We start from the raw sequence: 20,866 nt of genomic DNA, 5'->3' as shown, positions 1-20,866 counted from the left end.
TCATTATAAAATGCATTTTTTATGAATGATTTCATATTAGGTTGCATACCATCAGGATTATCGTAATAGAGTCCCAAGCCGAACCTATAAAAAGTATTCTTGACATATCAAAGCCAGGGGATGGACAGGGCCTTTTCCAAATTCATACAGTTTCTAATGATCGCTCTTGAAAATAGTAACTCCTCCGAAGTCCATACCTTTCCCCATAAGATCAATGGGCAATATTTATTCTATCTCTGACATAGACTAGACCCACTTCGGAGTGACAACATTTTGTAGGAGAGCAAATTGGAATCATCAGTAATCTTTTCAAGAATTTATTTTCTAAAATTTGTATCTGGCTGCTTTTTTTCAGTTACCTCTCCATAGTTGTAATTAGGGCCATTGAACAAATTCTGGTGGCCTTGCAAGTTGGAGGGACTCTGACCGCAAGAGATGGGAAGCGACAATCATGCAGTGCTCTCAGGGGAGAATATCATCCAGGAGCGCAGCTATACCTGAGTGCGTCTTCGTCCATAACATAGAAGGAGACGGAGTGGAAGGAGGACGGAAGGTGCACTTTGTATTCTTCTCCCCAGAATGGAGAAAGTGTCTTCCACACTGTGGCGGTCCTAGAGCAAGGGATAAAAGACATGTATAAATCTCTCATTCGATTTCAGCTCCTCTCTCTCAGCCAACATTCCACTATGTGCTGATGGGAAAGCAACTTTTCAGCAAAATCTAATGCCATAATTGCCAACCCCGGCTCTTGAAATTTCCCAACCAATACCACAACGGTGTCAGTGGATAGGTATTGCAACATTACCTTTCACATTTCACTCCAGGACTGCTTCTCCTATTGACGTTCATGGTCTACCATCTTTACGCGCATAATCCACCCTTAACCTCTTCCGTGCAGCGCCGATTCCCCCCCCCGGTGCTGAGCCCTAATGAAAACGGGCGTGGTCATGACGGAACGGTTCCGTCATAAGCATAGCTCGACCGATGCTCATGACGGAACCGTTCCGTCATGAGCACCGAAGGGGTTAAGTATCTACAATACCTTCAGAAGTACCCAGCCTGACTAGCAGGCCCCATGGAATTCCTCTGTAAAACTGCATCTCTGGTAGGTAGATATGCTCCATGTTTATTTTTCAATAAACAGTATTGCTCACTACAGGCACTGAGGGTGGATGCCTGCACACGTTGGCTAACCACAGGCAAATTGTTGCAGAATAGTTGAAAACAGATTACTTAAGAGGGATAGTGGACTCTGAGGCAACACTTTCTCCTCAGATGTTAACCCCTTCACAGCTAGGCCTCTTCCCCCCTGTGCTAAGCCTTTTTTGGCTATTTGGGGTAGTTTGCGCTTAGACCCCTGCAACTTTTTGATCACAAAAGGTATCCACGCCAAATTTGCGTCCTTTTTTTCCAACATCATTGGGATTCTAAAGGTACCCAGGTTTTGTGGATTGCTCTAGAGGGGACCCAGAAATTAGCCAAAATACAGGTAAATTATTATTATTTTTTTAAATGGTAAAAGGGCTACTAATGAAAGCCTCTGTTTTTTTCCCTGCAAATGGTATCAAACAACCGTTTGTGGTGCTGAAATCACCATCTTCCCAGCTTTCAGGGACAAGCAGACTTTTGTCAGAAAACTCAAATTCTTTACACAGTTTTGGCAATTTCGTGGACATAGCCTATTTTTGTTATTTGTTGTGCTTTCAACCTCTTTCCAGTTAATGGTAGAAACGGGTATGAAAGCAATAATGGATCCTGGAAAGCTATACATTTTAGAAAAGTAGACATAATTCTGAAATAAGCAAGGGGTCATTTGTGTAGATCATTCAAGGTTTCTTTATAGAAACTAACCGTTGAATATAGGAAAGATTGGAAATTAGTTTAAAAAAAAAACAGTCATTTGTGTCAACGTTTTCACCTGTAACTTCTTATAATTATGACAACTGTTTGAAAGCAATATACAGTTACATATTTTGGACCTTTCTGGTTGTGGGGATACATAGGAATTGTAGGTTCACCAAGAACCCGATGAACCCAGAGCCAATAGCTGAGCAGCGTCTTGCAATGGTTTTTTATTTTGTGCCGGGTATATATCAATTAATTTGGGAAAATATATACACGGAAAAATCTGTATGTAAGACACCTATGTATTTCTGAAATTGGAACAAAATATAGAGTTTAGAAACAGTAGATATTTGCACATTTCCGAAATTGTGAAAAAAGTATCCTTTGTTAATTATTAAATGTGCACAGCAACACATTCCAAGCAAAAATTAAGAAATGCAAACAGAACAAAAAAATATATAAATGTATATATCATTTTGTTTCTCCCCTCCCCTCATCCCTAGCATGAGAATTATAGGTCATTTTTCAAAATGACTTCTCTTTTACACATTGTCTTTCATTTGGAAGGAAGAAATGCATCGAAAGTCAATAGGTAATAACAGGTGCTCTACAATTCTGTGTTACCCTAAGTCTCCCAATAAAAATGGTAACTCACTTGTGTGGGTAGGCCTAGAGCCCGCGTCAGGAAAGGGCCCAAAACGCAACGTGGACACATTTTCACAGTGAAAACTGACCCTTTTTTGCAAAGTGACTAGCTGTAGATTTTGAACCTTGGCTCTGCCGTCATCTAGGGAAACCTAGCAAACCTATACATTTGTGAAAACTAGACACCCAGGGGAATCCAGGATGGGGTGACTTGACTGGCTCTCACCAGGTTCTATTACCCAGCATCCCTTGCAAACCCAAAAATGTGTTAAAAAAACACATTTTCTTCACATTTCTGTGGTGGAAAGTTCTGGAATCTGCATGGATCCACATAATTCTACCCAACCCGCATTTCCCAAAGTCTTTCGAGAACAATGGTACCTCAAATGTGTGGGTAGGCCTAGTGCCTGCGACAGGAAACGGCCCAAAACGCAACATGGACACACCACATTTTCACAGTGAAAACGGATCCTTTTTTTGCAAAGTGCCTAGCTGTAGATTTTGAACCCTAACTCTGCCAGCACCTAGGGAAACCTATACATATTTGAAAACTAGACACCCAGGGTAATTCAGGATAGGGTGAGTTGACTGGCTCTCACCAGGTTCTGTTACCCAGAATCCATTGCAAACCTAAAAATGTGTCCAAAAACACATTTTCCTCATATTTCTGTGGTGGAAAGTTCTGGAATCTGCGTGGATCCACAAAATTCCACCCACCACGCATTCCCCAAAGTCCTCTGAGAAAAATGGTACCTCACTTGTGTGGGTAGGCCTAGAGCCTGCGACAGGAAATGGCCCAAAACGCAACGTGGACACAAGACATTTTCATAGTGAAAACTGACCCTTTTTTGCAAAGTGACAGCTGTAGATTTTGAACCCTAGCTCTGCCTGCACCTAGGGAAACCTAGCAAACGTACACATTTTTTAAAACTAGACACCCAGGGGAATCCAGGATGGGTTGACTTGACTGGCTCTCACCAGGTTCTGTTACCCAGAATCCCTTGCAAACCTCAGAATTTGTCCCCCCAAAAAATGTCCTTGCATTTCTGTGGTGGAAAGTTCTGGAATCTGCGTGGATCCACAAAATTCCACCCACCCCACATTCCCCAAAGTCTTCCAAGAAAAATGGTACCTCACTTGTGTGGGTAGGCATAGTGCCCGTGACAGGAAACGGCCCAAAATGCAACGTGGCAGCCGTCTAGAGAAACCCACCAAACCCACACTTTTCTGAAAACCAGAGACCCAGGGGAGTCCAGGGAGGTATAGTTTGCGTGGGTCCCCCAACATTTTCCTACCCAGAATCCCCTGCAAACCTCAAATTTAGCTGAAAAGATCACTTTTTTCTCAGATTTCTGTGTGGGAAAGTTCTGGAATCCACATGGATCCACAAATTTCGTACCAACCAGCGTTCCCCCAAGTCTCCCGAAAAAAATGATACCTCACTCGCGTGGGTAGGTCAAGTACGCGCGACAGGCAAGGGCCCAAAACGTATTGAGGAGACATCAAAATGACCTATCACAAAACACCCTGGTTTTGCAAGAGGGGTCACCTGGATTTTTGGCCCCGGGCTCGGCGGCCATCTTGGAAAACTACCAAACCCACACATTTCTCCCCAGGGGAGTCCAGCAGGGTATGGCTTGCGCGGATCCCCCAACATTTTCCTACCCAGAATGCCCTGCAAACCTCAAATTTAGCTTAAAAATGTTTTTCCACATATTTTTGGGTGGAATGACCGTGCCAGCACAAATGTCCTACTCCACAGGGTTCCCCTCAGTCTCTTGAGTAAAATGATACCTCAGGTGTGGGTGGGGCAAGGGCCTGTGACTGGGAAGAGTCCAAAACATAAGGAATAAGTGTATAGCAACGAGAATTCTAGGCGCTACATTTTTTTAAAAATACGTTTTTAGCCAATTTTGCATTGGACAACCACACAAGGGAGGTATCATATTACTCGGGACACTAAGGAGAACGCTGTGGGGTAGGACATTTGTGCCACCACAGTGAATCCAAACAAAAATATGTGGAAAATGTGCTTTTTTCAGCTACATTTGAGGTTTGCAGGGGATTCTGGGTACAGAAGCGTTGGGGGATCCACGCAAGCCATACCTCATTGGACTCCCCAGGGTGTCTAGTTTCCAGAAATGTGTGGGTTTGGTAGGTTTCCCTAGATGGCGGCGAGCCTGGGGTCAAAACCCCAGGTGCTCCCCTCCCCCCAAAACCAGGTAGTTTTGTTATAGGTAATTTTGAAGTTTCCACAGTACGGTTTGGGCCATTTCCTGTTGCAGCCACTATGCCTACCCACACAAGTGAGGTACTGTTTTCCCCTTTCCAAAGATACCGCTCCCAAGTGTTTTGGTGCTCGGGGGGGGCCGAGATAGCACCACGAGCACTGAAACACTGAAACTGAAACTATGTTTCTGTTTCGTTTTCAATGTAATGACGACAGCACCATGTGCGCGATCGTCATTACATTGAAAACCAGGGAACGGCCTCTGGAAGTTGGGGAAGCTCTTCCCCACCTCCAGAGCCCCCCCCCCCCCACACCCCAAATGGAAATCCCTCTCCTGTAGGGATTTCGTGCCCCTGTCCTCATGACGGAATGGTTCAGTCATGAGCACAGGAGCACCGGTGCTCATGACGGACCCATTCTATCATGAGCACCGAAGGGGTTATATAGAATGGAACCACTGACTATAAAGTAGGCAAGGGAAACGGGACACCTGCTCGCGTGTTGGTCCTGATATTGGTGCAACAGGCCCCTCACACCCGTTGCCCCAAATGGCACTGCATCTATTGCACTAAAAATAATAACAACCTACTAATCCAAGTGCAACTTCTTGGATAAACTGGATATCTTTGGTGGATACTTGGGACTGGCCATAAATTGGACAAAGTCAGTGCTCTTTGCCTAGTTGGTGATCCGCCGATGGTCCCGCGATCGTGTCCAATCCAGATCGAGCCGATAGGATTCAAGTACCTGGGTATATTTAACACGCTGGATCCACGGCTGCGATACACTAATAATCTTGCTCTCCCACTGGCCAGGTGCAGGAGAGATGTGGAGCGCTGGAGGGCTCTTCCGCTGTCCATGCTTGGACGAGCCGCCCTTTTCAAAATGATGTGGTACAAAAGGGGGTGGTGATGGACGGAGCATCTGAACCAATCAAACACTCACACCCAGTCAACAGATCTGGGTTTAATCCACCACCGTTCTTTAGCCCACTCTGCCACCCCAGTTCCATATGCAAATCAGTCTGACCCTGTGCCTCATGGGAACAGTCCAGCCCGAACTGCCAAGCCATGCCTTCCCTGGACCAGAAACAAGCTTCCGAGGACCGGTTTCTGGCATTTCAGCCGTCTTCAGCCCGGCTTGCTTGAATCCAGTGGCAAAGTGAGCAAGGGACACACGTCTGAGCATACCCTGCCAACTTATGGCGAACAAAGTGGTACAAAAGGGGGTGGTGATGGACGGAGCATCTGAACCAATCAAACACTCACACCCAGTCAACAGATCTGGGTTTAATCCATCACCGTTCTTTAGCCCACTAAGGTCCTTTAGGTCTTAGGAAGCTCGATTCCGGTCCAGGGAAGGCATGGCGTGGCAGTTCGGGCTGGACTGTTCCCATGAGGCACAGGGTCAGACTGATTTGCATATGGCCATGTCTGAACTGGGGTGGCAGAGTGGGCTAAAGAACAGTGATGGATCAAACCCAGATCTGTTGACTGGGTGTGAGTGTTTGATTTGTTCAGATTCTCCGTCCACCACCACCCCCTTTTGTACCGCTTTGTTCGCCATAAGTTGGCAGGGTATGCTCAGATGTTGAGTCCCTTGCTCACTTTGCCACTGGATTCAAGCAAGCCTGGCTGAAGACGGCTGTAATGCCAGAAACCGGCCCTAGGAAGCTTGATTCCGGTCCAGGGAAGGCATAGCTTGGCAGTTCGGGCTGGACTGTTCCCATGAGGCACAGGGTCAGACTGATTTGCATATGGCCATGTCTGAACTGGGGTGGCAGAGTGGGCTAAAGAACGGTGATGGATCAAACCCAGATCTGTTGACTGGGTGTGAGTGTTTGATTGGTTCAGATTCTCCGTCCATCACCACCCCCTTTTGTACCGCTTTGTTCGCCATAAGTTGGCAGGGTATGCTCAGACATTGAGTCCCTTGCTCACTTTGCCACTGGATTCAAGCAAGCCTGGCTGAAGACGGCTGTAATGCCAGAAACTGGTCCTAGGATGCTTGATTCTGGTCCAGGGAAGGCATGGCTTGGCAGTTCGGGCTGGACTGTTCCCATGAGGCACAGGGTCAGACTGATTTGCATATGGCCATGTCTGAACTGGGGTGGCAGAGTGGGCTAAAGAACGGTGATGGATCAAACCCAGATCTGTTGACTGGGTGTGAGTGTTTGATTTGTTCAGATTCTCCGTCCACCACCACCCCCTTTTGTACCGCTTTGTTCGCCATAAGTTGGCAGGGTATGCTCAGACGTTGAGTCCCTTGCTCACTTTGCCACTGGATTCAAGCAAGCCTGGCTGAAGACGGCTGTAATGCCAGAAACCGGCCCTAGGAAGCTTGATTCCGGTCCAGGGAAGGCATGGCTTGGCAGTTCGGGCTGGACTGTTCCCATGAGGCACAGGGTCAGACTGATTTGTATATGGCCATGTCTGAACTGGGGTGGCATAGTGGGCTAAAGAGCGGTGATGGATCAAACCCAGATCTGTTGACTGGGTGCGAGTGTTTGTTTGGTTCAGATTCTCCGTCCATCACCACCCCTTTTTGTACCGCTTTGTTCGCCATAAGTTGGCAGGGTATGCTCAGACGTTGAGTCCCTTGCTCACTTTGCCACTGGATTCAAGCAAGTCTGGCTAAAGACGGCTGTAATGCCAGAAACCGGTCCTAGGAAGCTTGATTCCGGTCCAGGGAAGGCATGGTTTGGCAGTTCGGGCTGGACTGTTCCCATGAGGCACAGGGTCAGACTGATTTGCATATGGCCATGTCTGAACTGAGGTGGCAGAGTGGGCTAAAGAACGGTGATGGATCAAACCCAGATCTGTTGACTGGGTGTGAGTGTTTGATTGGTTCAGATTCTCCGTCCACCACCACCCCCTTTTGTACCGCTTTGTTCGCCATAAGTTGGCAGGGTATGCTCAGACGTTGAGTCCCTTGCTCACTTTGCCACTGGATTCAAGCAAACCTGGCTGAAGACGGCTGTAATGCCGGAAACCGGTCCTAGGAAGCTTGATTCGGGTCCAGGGAAGGCATGGCTTGGCAGTTCGGGCTGGACTGTTCGCATGAGGCACAGGGTCAGATTGATTTGCATATGGCCATGTCTGAATTGGGGTGGCAGAGTGGGCTAAAGAACGGTGATGGATCAAACCCAGATCTGTTGACTGGGTGTGTGTTTGATTGGTTCAGAATCTCCGTCCATCATCACCCCCTTTTGTACCGCTTTTCAAAATGATGGCCCTACCCCGGTTTTTATATGCCTTGCAGAACTCGATGGACTCTGTGCCGGCCTCCTATGTCAAGGAGATAGAAACTCTCCAGAGGCAGCTCCTATGGGATGGTAAGCCCCGATTTGCGTTCGTTAAACTAACTCTCCCATGGTATGACGGAGGGATTGGTCTTCCAGACCTACAGAGATATTATTGGGCTTCGCAATTAGCTGCTATGGACCACATTATTTACGGCTCCCCCGGGAACCCGGGTTTTGCCATGGACCGGGGCCAGGCACCGGGTGGGATGATAGATAGGGCACTGTACGCTAAACCGGGGAAATTTGCATTAACAGGCCCGACTGCACATGCTGTTCACGTGTGGCATGTGGCAAATAGGTGTCTTGGGTGGGAAGGTCGGCTTACATTGGCTACACCTCTGTTGAATTCAGAGAAGCTGGGTAGCTTATGGAAAACTAAGGGGTTTGACAAATGGGACACTATCGGTATCACACATATAAAGGATGTCTGGGGGAAAGGTGCGGTGCTCACGTTTAAATCTCTTCAGGAAACATATAGTCTGCATAATAATGAGCGATTTCGATATTTCCAGGTGAGACACGCTCTTACCGCACATGTGCCTAAAGACTCGGTTCTCCCAGAGTCGTCTCCCCTTGAGGATCGTGTGCTGGACGGACATATTCCTGAGAAGACTGTTTCTTTGATATATAGGAAGCTGGTTAACAACATGGAGAGTCTGTTGGGGCGCATCAGAGCCCAGTGGATTATGGATGGGTTGGAATTGGATGATGAGGATTGGGTTGAGGCGGTCTCCGCTCCAAAGGTTGTTGCAATTCAGATGAGGCTCCGGCTGGTACAATTGAAGATATTGCATAGGTCATATATCACGGGGCCCCGACTGGTACGGATGGGACGGGGAGGGAGTGGTGAGTGTAGGAGAGAGTGTGGTGAATCTGGCACCCTGATCCATATCTTATGGCATTGTGTAGTGATACAGGTTTTCTGGAGGAAGATTCATGATGTACTGATAGAGGTTTTGGGGCGGAGATATTACCGGAAGCCTGGCGGTGTCTGTCGAATGTGTGGGAGTCCACAGATCTGAATGTGTACCAGAAGCAGTGGGTCACCCTGGCTTATATGGTGGCTAAGAGAAACATTGCCCGGCTCTGGGGGACATGCCAGCCGCCCGAGCCGCTCAGTGGGCGGAGGACCTTGACTGGTGCATGTTCAGGGAAAAGTCGGTGTTTATAGCCAGGGGATGTCCGAGGAAATGGGAAAAGGTGTGGGGGGCATGGTATTCTTACTGGGGGGAGATTTGTGAGCCACTGCTGCCAAGTTTGGAGCTGGAAGCGCAGGAATCCCCATGATCCTAACATTGTATATTATTGTTTGAGATTCTGTATTTGGCCGGAATTACCCATGTGTAGCAGACTGTGAGAATCACCGGACGTCTTTATTTTTTCTTTTTGCATTGTCTTTGTTTTATTAATAAAAAGAGTTTAAAAAAAATAATAATAATAACAACCTTGTATGTAACCAGTTGTTTCTTTCAATTAGTCAAACTAAAACATACCTTACCCCTTTCATTTAAATCCCAGTGTGCCTGCTGACCAGAGCAGCCTTTTAACTCAAGTCGAACTTATGTTATGCCCTTTATGGTAGTCTCACCAAAAATGACGTTTCGAGGCTCCAGAAAGACTAAATGCAGCTCTGTTCGCGGTTACAGGCCTGAACAGGTGAGACCAGGTGACTTCCAGTGGGGGGTCCCTGCAGTTGCTCCAATGCCTTGTTTGACTTAGAAATGCCTTCCCCATCTGACCTCTGAATATCTCAGTACTAAACTTTTCTCAGGACCCTATACAGCACGAGCCAGGCCATCTTGGGTATTTCAGGTAGTGGCATTTCCTCCTCAACCAAGCGGGAGGGGCCTCAGGAGAAGACATGGGGTACAAACTACAGGGCTCATTATGATGGTGGTCGTACCACCGTCCAACCGATATCGTTGAGGGAACGGGACCGGCCGACAGGTAGTCGGCAGTCCCGCCCCCCAAATTACGATCCGACCGCTGTGCAGGTGGTTAGACATGCCTTTTGCCACTGATGCTTGTGCTGAAGTCCAGAAAAGGGACGCATCACAAGTCCCAATGGCAATAGGCATGTTTGCAAACATCCCTGCATCGTTTGCCAGGGTGCCTCTCCTGGCTCGCTTGGAGGAGGTCGCTCCCAAGGCTTGGTGACTTGCTGACTACAGAGCGCCTTGAAGCTGTCTAGCGGTATCGTAGCGCCTCCCAGCTGACCTCAAGCACCGCGTCTGCGCTCCGCTCGCTCTGCTGCCATCCCTAAGAGATATTATACCCCCGCATTGCTGCATTGTGTGATCGCCACCTTCAGTGCAATATACTTTAATTAGCGCATTGTTCTGAGCGCATTGCCAATTTAAATATACTTTTTTTGCCCGAGTGTGCCCTGATTGTGCCCCAGTCTTCGCCCAGTTTCGCTTTCCATTTGGTGCAGCCATTTTGTTGGTGTTGTGCTTGTTGCCGTAGCTCCACCCCGCTCCCGCCTCCCAGCTGACCCCCCCTCCCACAGATAGTTGCAGACCACCACCTCCATCCCCGCGCTGTGACTCTCCTGGCTCGCTTGGAGGAGGTCGCTCCCAAGGCTTGGTGACTTGCTGACTACAGAGCGCCTTGAAGCTGTCTAGCGGTATCGTAGCGCCTCCCAGCTGACCTCAAGCACCGCGTCTGCGCTCCGCTCGCTCTGCTGCCATCCCTTAGAGATATTATACCCCCGCATTGCTGCATTGTGTGATCGCCACCTTCAGTGCAATATACTTTAATTAGCGCATTGTTCTGAGCGCATTGCCAATTTAAATATACTTGTTTTGCCCGAGTGTGCCCTGATTGTGCCCCGTCTTCGCCCAGTTTCGCTTTCCATTTGGTGCAGCCATTTTGTTGGTGTTGTGCTTGTTGCCGTAGCTCCACCCCGCTCCCGCCTCCCAGCTGACCCCCCCTCGCCCCTCCCCTCCCACTATTCATTTATGACAGATGCATTTTCGCGCAAAGTCCACGCGCAGCGGTCGCGCCCCTTGCGCGCCAAAGGTAAGCCCGTCTACGCCCGTCCGCGCCTGGACCGCGCCCAGCGCCAGTCCCCCTGCTCCCCGCAAATCTCACTCCACCTGCATCTCGTATGACGCTGCTACCCTCCTTGCCCTTAACCCTGGACGCACACCACAATGCTGCGAAGCCGCCCCGGGACGCACCCATGGACCCTTCACCTGCCTATCCTGCAAATTCGCCTGCATCAGGACCCACACCAAATCCACAACCTCCAAACACAGCTCCGACTCTAACGACCTGAAGTGCATCCTGCTGAATACCTGCTCGGTCCAAAGACACGCCACTGAACTCTGGGACCTACTCGATACTGAATCGCCGGACATCGCATTCCTTACAGAAACCTGGATGAACGCCTCATCAGCCCCCGACATCGCCATAGCCATCCCGGACGCTTACAAGATCACCCGAAAAGACCGCACCAACCAAACAGGAGGAGGAATCGCCATCGTACATAAGACTCCATCCGAAACACGACCAGCTCCGACGATAACCTTGCGACCGCCGAACACCTTCACTTCCAGATCCACACCGACCCCAGAACCACACTTAGAGGCACCCTCATCTACAGACCACCAGGAACCCGCACACAATTCAACGAAGACATCACTGACTTCATCAGCCCACATGCCCTCACCTCCGAGAACTACATTCTTCTGGGAGACCTCAACTTCCACCTGGAAAAGAAAAACGACAGCAACACCACCACCCTTCTGGACATCATGGCCAATCTCGGACTCAAACAACTTGTTGACACCCCCACCCACCTTGCCGGACACACGCTCGACCCTATCTTCTCCTCCAGCAAACACATCTCCTTCGATCACACCACAGCTCTCCATTGGACAGACCACAGCTGCGTTCACTTCAGCTACATAAAGACCACGACCCACAACCCCCCACAACCTATTCCACGAAGAAACTGGAACAGAGTCACCACCGACCAACTCTTCACATCGCTTAACCACAACCCACCTGCCATATCATCGGACCCAAACCATGCTGCCACCAAACTCACACAATGGATCACTCACAGCGCTGACGAATTAGCACCCTTGAAAAACCACCAGATCAAAATAGGCAACAAAAAGGCCCCCTGGTTCAACGATGACCTTAAGAAATCCAAAAAGTTATGTCGTACTCTCGAGAAAACCTGGAGAAAAAACCCAACCACCGACAACCTGACCACCTTCAAGGACGCCTCCCGCAAACACCACCAATTAATCCGATCCACCAAGAAATCAGCATTCAAGGATCGACTCGACAACAACGCCCACAACAGCAAGGAACTATTCAACATCGTCAAAGAATTTACCAACCCCACCGCCGGCACCAACGACATCACTCCCTCTCAAGACCTCTGCGACTCCTTATCCTCTTTTTTCCACAACAAAATCGCCGACATACATAACAGCTTCGAAAACCAATCCGAGGATCAGTCCACTCCACTCACCTCCGAACCAAAACAGCTCTCTCACAACCTTTGCGCCTGGAACCCAATCACCACTGAAGACACCATCCGCCTGATGAACTCCATCCACTCAGGTTCACCAACCGACCCTTGTCCCCACCACGTTTTCAACAAAGCAGACTCCATCATCGCACCCCATCTCCGCGATGTCATCAACTGTTCCTTCAACTCCGCTACCTTCCCGGAAAGCTGGAAACATGCCGAACTCAGCGCCCTTCTAAAAAAAAACACAGCAGACCCCTCTGAACTTAAGAACTACCGCCCCATCTCACTCCTCCCATTCCCTGCCAAAGTCATCGAGAAAGCCGTCAACAGTCAGCTCGCCACCTTCCTTGAATCCAACAATTCCCTCGACCCATCACAGTCCGGCTTTCGAGCCAAACACAGCACCGAAACCGCCCTCATCGCAGCTACAGACGACATTCGAACGCTTCTAGACAACGGAGAAACAGTCGCCCTCATCCTACTCGACCTCTCCGCCGCCTTCGACACAGTCTGTCATAGCACCCTCATACAACGCCTCAGCAATGTCGGAATACAAGGAAAAGCTTTGGACTGGATCATCTCGTTCCTCGCCGGAAGAACCCAGAGAGTCCGCCTCCCCCCATTCAAATCAGAAGCCACCGAAGTCATCTGCGGTGTACCACAAGGATCTTCACTCAGTCCCACCCTATTCAACGTGTACATGAGTCCCCTCGCATCCATTGCGCGGCAACACAACCTCAACATCATCTCCTACGCAGACGACACCCAGCTGATCCTATCCCTCACCAAAGACCCAAACACCGCCACAACCAATCTACACGAAGGAATGAAAGAAGTAGCCGAATGGATGAAGAACAGCCGCTTAAAACTAAACTCGGACAAAACAGAAGTCCTCATCTTAGGACCATCACCCTCTGCCTGGGACGACTCTTGGTGGCCACCGGCCCTGGGTACAGCACCCATACCTACAGATCACGCACGTAACCTGGGCTTCATCCTGGACTCCTCCCTCTCGATGACCAGACAAGTCAACGCCGTCTCATCATCATGCTTCAACATCCTACGCATGCTCAAAAAAATCTTCCGTTGGATCCCCACCGAAACAAGAAAGACAGTCACACACGCTCTGGTCACCAGCCGACTGGATTACGGAAATACCCTCTACGCCGGAACCACTGCCAAACTACAGAAAAAACTCCAACGCATCCAAAACGCCTCAGCCAGACTCATACTGGACATCCCTCGTCAACGTCAAGCTCACATCTCCGGTCACCTGAAAGAACTCCACTGGCTCCCCGTCAACAAGAGAATAACGTTCCGTCTCCTCACCCACGCTCACAAGGCCCTCTACGACCTAGGACCTCAATGCCTCAACACAAGACTGTCCTTCTACACACCCACCCGCCAACTACGATCATCCAACCAAGCCCTCGCCGCAATTCCACGCATCCACAGATCCACCATGGGAGGAAGATCCTTCTCCTACCTAGCGGCCAAAACCTGGAACTCTCTCCCCACGCACCTCCGCCTTACCCAGATCCACCTCTCCTTCAGAAAGCAACTAAAAACCTGGCTTTTCGATAAGTAATGCACTCTCCCTCCCTCAAGCGCCTTGAGACCCTCTGGGTGAGTAGTGCGCTATATAAATTCTGGAACTTGAACTTGGTGCTTAGCACACAGGGCATGGATGTTGGGGGGGGGCACCACTTGTGCCCCCTAGCCTCATAGCGTAGGCCCAGGTGGGACGGGGGCCGAGCAAGGGGCCCCCAAAGTCCGTTTCCAACAGCCTCTCTATTCAGTCGGACTGCCATGGAAAGGATGTCGGAAAGGGACATTGTAATCTATGCGGCCTGAGCAAGCACCGCCCCTACTGCAAGGACTACGATCTGACCGACATAATGCAACGGTTGGACTGCTCAGCTGGATCGACATCCTAATCATGACCCATGTTAGATTATCTAGGTCATGTGGTGCCGGGGGAGATGGGGGGGAGGTACATACTCATTCAGCATTGGGACGTGGAAGGATAAATGGAATATAGAAGAATCTACGTAAGTAAGTAATCTGCGCATTACCTAACTGTCCCTGTTAATGTGCGATGCATTACTTAGTGCCTTACTGACTGTAAACTGACATCATTGTTTGCCGGTCCTACTGTTGTGGTGCTTTCTTCTCTTTTTAACATGTGTCAGCTAAAAACATTGGTTTATTGTCAATCTACACAGCAATATAGTGACTGTATCTTGTAATTTCTTTACGTGTTCTGCCCTGTGTTTTCAACTTGATATGTGATTTTAGTTAGATTGATGCAAGCTGTAGTGATTGATCTAGTGCTCCGAAACCCATCTGAGTGGAATTCGTGCCACATAAAACAACTTAGATACGTACAAATCGCTTATTAACATATGTACTGATGGGGAAAGAACAGCCCTCCTTGCATCCAGAGACACGCAGCACACCAAAAGCTGCTATTCACGGAATGTCAACATGACAAGTTGTAAAACAGAAGCCACGGAACGGCCACTGTGCAATAATACACAGAAATGTGAAAAAGAGGATTACAAAAGGGCTGAATGCAGCTTAAAATAATTAGACGAGCCAGACTGGTCATCGTTTGTTGCTCCTACGAAGCCGGCTCGCAGATCTGTGTGCTATCTTTCAGGAACTGTTCCTCTTTAACCCCTTCCCCGCTCATGACGAGCTCAGCTCGTCATGAGTTACGGCGCTCGTACGCTGATGACGAGCTGAGCTCGTCATGTAACGCGGCTTTTTAAAAAACGCCGCGCACAGCGGGAAAACCGCTAGCGCGCATGCGGTTAATAATCTTGTTCTCCTGTGCTTGTGCTATCGAAAGTAGGATGTTAATCTTATGCTTTGTGACGTCTGGTGGAAGATGGGTTCAAACATATAGCTACTGTACGTAAGTGTTGCGTTGTCAGAGAGGGTGGCCGAGATGGCTGCACCGATGCACGTGAGTGGATACCAAATCAAGAAGCATACAAGGGACTTGCAAAGCCAAGCACACTTTAGAGCTCGGATGCAGGCAACCCTACCTGGAGAGCATACAGGGGCTCCAAGATGCACATGGCCTGGTACAGCGAGCAACTGCAGACAACATGCTAGCATCTACAGGTAAGAGCCTCTGAACATGACTGCCTCATCCGCCATGCAGACTAAGTAGGGAGATCCACCCACCCCCTCAGTAATTCTTCCCCGAGTGAGTTCCAACATCACAGCATCTGGTGTAGTAGGAGTGGAGTTCATTTGGTTAACTTCACAGATGATTGTTCTCCATCCAAGGTCTTCCACCCAACTTCTGACCCGTGTCTTCGGACAAGACTCTATTGCCTTCAGAGACGGTCCGAAAATTTGGTTGTAACGTTTGGTAGGAAGCTCAGCTTAGAGGCTTATGCCAATAAGACGGCTGGAATCTGCTTTTCCCTAACCAGAGCACTGCGTAAGATCCTCCCTTGGCCCCCTATTTCATCTAGAGCACGCAGTGTGATTTTGAGTAGGTTGGATTATTGCAATGCCCTGCTGCTAGGAGCCCCGAAGTACCTAACTAAGCGACTTCAGAGAGTCCAAATAGTGGCAGCCAAACTGGCCTTAAATAGGCTACATTGGCTGCCACTAAATTAAAGAGTAATGCTCAAATCTCATTGCATTATTCTTAAAGTCCTACACCATGTAGGACTTTAAGAATAATGCAATGAGATTTTTTCGGCCAGTACCATACTGGCCGAAAAAGGTGGTCTATGCACTACATGGTACTGGACCATTTCCCTGCAGAAACGACTAAAATGTCATATACCTAACAGGAACTTGTGCTCGTCTTCAGCCAAAATGGCCGGTGTGACCAGATTTAGAAAATACAGACTAGGGGGACGAGCATTCATGATTGAAGCAGCACAATTATGGAACGAACTACCAGCTGCCCTGAGAATGTCTGCTGATTTAACTCAATTTAGGAAGGGGCTTAAAACATGACTTTTCCCAAAACAATTTGAATGCAGCTGAAGACTTGAAACCTAGTCCGATAATTGCAGAATACCAGCACACTGTACAGCATCCCCAGTCCCACTGATGAGTAAATCAGCGCCAGAATACCTGCTAGGTGGCAGTGCACTTTACAACTAATGAAATAAATAGATGAGTGACTATGGTTCAGGAGGCTTGCAGTGGGCGACACTCAGCTCGGCCAGATACCACTGATTGTACTCACCATAGTGTGTACTCCTAAGAACAACTGAACATGACAAGTAAGTGTCTGCCCAAATCCTATTCAGCTTTGCCTCCATTTTGTTACCTCGGTGGGCAGGGGTTTCTACAGACTCAAAATGGAGACCTAGTCGAGAACACAGAACAGCCTCACCTAACCTAACCCCACATATCCATTCACTCATGAATAATATGCATAATCATTTCATGGTTGACCCTCTCACTTGCGTAAACCTAGTTTACAGCCAGAACGTGGCTCCCACATTCTCCCAGGAGACAGTCAGCCCTTTCCCATCCTTTTATGCAATTCACATAACAAGCGGAGACCTGAATATCCAAAGTAAAAAGTGCACAATGCGTAAAGTCCCTTCAAGAAACCGCTCCACTTTATAACTATGCTGGGTTTGACAGTGACTTAACATTTGCCATTTTATGGTTGCCCATCCAAGTAGTTCCTCCACAAATGTTTGTTGGATCCTGTAAGCATACTAGGCCAATGAAATGGACCATCAATGCGAGGCACAATGTCAGTGCCCACATGGTAGTTTTCCTAAGATACTATGGCATTTACCCCAGTATATTAATAACATTATACCTACCTTTACCTTAAATTCCATGGCAGACTTTAATGGAGTTAAATCCCCAGACATAGTGGCAAAGAAGTTACTGTAGAGTGGGAATCAGTCGCTGACCTCCGCCAAGTCAGAGGGATCTCCAATGATGGAGTCTGCTGCTAGTGTCCACCATTGTGGACAGTACACACATTAGTACAGAAATGTAAGCAGTGTGGATGAGAAATTCACCATTTTGTTTGGATTCTCGGCTACTAAATAAAATACTAGTTTATTTTGGAGCTTTGGGTCCATTGTTTCAAGGTCACGTACGCCACACAATTCTTTATTTTTTGGCCTTTCACCCAGGGAGGCGGACTTGAGTGGACCCATTTTTCCTCCTTCATTATATCCCCAAACACTGGACAAGCTTTGCTAGCATGAATATGGAAACTTGCTTTCCCCTGCTAGGTTCCATGCACCTCAATGTAACACTTGTTTTTCTCCACTGCCTGTGTTTGACTTTTGGACAGACCTTGTCCTTTGCTATTTACCTACTTTTGTACTGTGATGTCTTTTTACAGTCTTCCCACTGTGAACCCCAGACGAAACACCACTAGCTACCCCAGTAGCTGAGATGCCTTTGGACAATGAAGAGCATCAGAACGAAGCAAAAATCTCTGCCCTGTCCGGTGGGTCAGACGATGGCCTACGAGAGAATAATATACACCGACAGAAGAGGACTGACCATGAGACTGGCCACCAGGACAGACAGAACAGTTGTATGTTAGAATATAGATATTGAAAATAAGCGTTCTCCCCAATCGATGAAAAGCGTCTCCAATATGCACTCAACTCAATAAAGTTCCAATAATTCAAAGATGTGATTTAATAGTAATTCAAAACTTTCATTTATTATTTCTTTATCTTTTCTTTTTTCGTTATAACGTTATCTTCACATTAAAACTTTTTCAATTCTGACCCTGTGGTCCATGTAATGATGTGCCCAATGCATTTCGGGCGGTACCCTTCCTCAGGGGATCATTCCTATAAGTGTAATGTTAATTATTAATGAAAGAGACAAAATTCAGAGCAAAACCTATCTATATATTGTATGTAGTAAAGTCATGCACACTACGTGCTTTTGATAGATGCAAGAAACCACCCTCACCTAGCACGTTCTGCTGTTGAGAACTCCATCGTAGTTATGTTTTCAGTTCACAAACATCTCACACTCAGGAGATTAAACCTACCTGCACCAAAATATAAATACTTCGTTCACCTTTGATATAAATGTGAGTGTGCAGGTCTTTCCACTTTTGGAATTTTCTTAGAATATAGATATTGAAATAGGTATCACTAATGTATGTACATGATGTGGATTTAAGAATAGTATATCTATACTTACTCATATATACGTTCCGCGACAATATTGTAGTCAACATTTTTGTGGGCCTATATTTAAAGCTCGATTAATCTACACTCACAGAGATGAATTTGAACTCGCAATGATGATCTGGTTCGCCCAGATCTACGTCTTTGCTCTGCTCTTGATACCCAAACTCTTCTCTGTTAAACATGGGGCGAGGGGGACTTACCGTACGATGGTTTCATTGTCAATCTTCACAATGCAGTAGGGGTCACTGCTGCCAGTTCTGAAAAGAAAATACAGTTCTCTGGTCAGGTAATTACTGAGGAAATACTGTGATTATACTTTTTACACAACAGAACAGAATTTAGAATATAGCCAGATAAGCATCATAAAAAACTGAGCACACTCGTTGGAACGCAGAGAATGGAGGTCCCGATTACGCGGAGTTCATCTGTAGACCTCAAAGTGACCTTGGGGATGGCAGCGGTGAGTAGCATTACTGGTATATTATGTTTAACTAGCAGCCCGTCCCGACGTTGTCCGGGGATGAATTGCTGCTGGCCAGTAGTATATTGTTTTGTAGGATTTGGTTTAGATAGCATTTCTTATCTGTGACAGGCCTGTGAAACGCTCTGATTCACTGTGCACTGCTGATGCACTTAAGAGTGCGCGTTCAGTAGTGTGTGAACTCGAGTTTCCCTACTTTATTTTAGTTTCCCTACTTTATTTTTCCTTGCAATATTATATAGCGCGAACTCGACAACATGGCATGAGCACAATTTACATTACAGAAGAACACATTCATTTGTGGTAGGCACGGGGAGACAAAGCGATTTGCCTGGAATCACAGGATGTTGAGCTGATGCCGAGATTTGAACGTAGCTTCCCAGCTCTAAAGTTCGCAATTCTAGAACTTGTGGCAGGTGGTGTCTCTAAAAGTGTATGTCGGTGCTGGCCATCAATGAGAGAGACCTGTGCATTTTTCAAATGGGTGGTAAAAAAGTATGTTGCTGGAGATGTGGGCCGCCGTGCCACCAATGTTATTACCGGGGGAGGGTAGACACCCATTATTCCGCAACTTTCTTTCCGCATACCATCACTCCGCATACTTTCATTACGAAAGTACCATGACTCCGCAATGCCATTATAACGCATGGCATTACATTTTATATGCTTTTACCACCCATACATTTACAACGAAATTCGTTGTAAATGCATGAATGGTAAAAGCATGTTTTTTTATTAATGTTTGGATAAGGTAAGTATGGGTATATGTTTTGAGGTACTGAGGTATATGTTTTGGGGTGTTTGGGTATTTTAAGGGTTCAGATATAGTTTTGGGTTATGGGGTACAGGGGTATTTTTAGGGTTCAGGGCTAGGTTTGGGTGTTGAGGTATAGGGGTATTTTTAGGGTTCAGGGGTAGGTTTGGGTTTTGGGGTACCGGGGAATTTTAAGGGTTCAGGGCTAGGTTTGGGTTTTGGGGTACAGGGGTATTTTAGGGTTCAGGGTAGGTTTGGGTTTTGGGGTACAAGGTTCTTTTTAGGGTTCAGGGCTTTGTTTGTGTTTTGGGGTACAGGGGTATTTTTAGGGTTCAGGGGTAGGTTTGGGTTTTGGGGTACAGGGGTATTTTAAGGGTTCAGGGCTAGGTTTGGGTTTTGGGGTACAGGGGTATTTTAGGGTTCAGGGGTAGGTTTGGGTTTTGGGGTACAGTGGTATTTTTAGGGTTCAGGGCTAGGTTTGGGTTTTGGGGTACAGGGGTATTTTTAGGGTTCAGAGGTAGGTTTGGGTTTTGAGGTACAGGGGTATTTATAGGGTTCAGGGCTAGGTTTGGGTTTTGGGGTACAGGGGTATTTTTAGGGTTAAGATGGGTTAGTGTTTAAGGGTGTTGGGCTATTTTAAGGAGTAAGGGTGGGTTATGATTATGGGGTGCAGGGGTATTTAAAGGGAGCAGGGTGGGATTAGCACACAATATGAGACATGGCATGAAGGGCGGAACGTACCACACGCCCCTAGCGTTTGTCACGCCCCCAGCACACGCCCACAGCACAACACAGGCACGCCCACAAGGGACTACTTTGCTGGCACGGTTCTTTTCCCTTTTAAATGTATATGGTGGGCGTCTGCATAGCCTATGTCCTTCTGCTGCAACTGCCCTTTCCAACACCGTATTGGATGTTGTGATTGGTGCTGTGGTTCCTGAGATTACC

The 20,866-nt window shown here is 47.7% G+C and overlaps 1 protein-coding gene across 2 annotated transcripts in view; it reads right to left on the bottom strand.

The window, feature by feature from the left end:
- The window catches only part of LOC144822310 (ras GTPase-activating protein 4-like), a 528,733-nt gene that overhangs the window by 417,824 nt on the left and 90,043 nt on the right, over positions 1 to 20,866 (bottom strand). For both annotated transcript variants that reach the window (XM_078679660.1, XM_078679661.1), the window contains exons 2-3: positions 18,884 to 18,940; positions 498 to 611 (exon numbers count right to left, since the gene is read on the bottom strand). In XM_078679660.1, coding sequence (XP_078535786.1) covers positions 498 to 611; positions 18,884 to 18,940 — 171 coding nt within the window. The remainder of the gene's footprint in view (positions 1 to 497; positions 612 to 18,883; positions 18,941 to 20,866) is intronic.

The sequence above is a fragment of the Lissotriton helveticus genome, chromosome 3_1, assembly GCF_964261635.1.
Source record: "Lissotriton helveticus chromosome 3_1, aLisHel1.1, whole genome shotgun sequence".
Lineage (NCBI taxonomy): Eukaryota > Metazoa > Chordata > Amphibia > Caudata > Salamandridae > Lissotriton > Lissotriton helveticus.
Note: the sequence above shows the minus strand (reverse complement) of the source record. Positions and strands in the feature narration are given on the sequence as shown.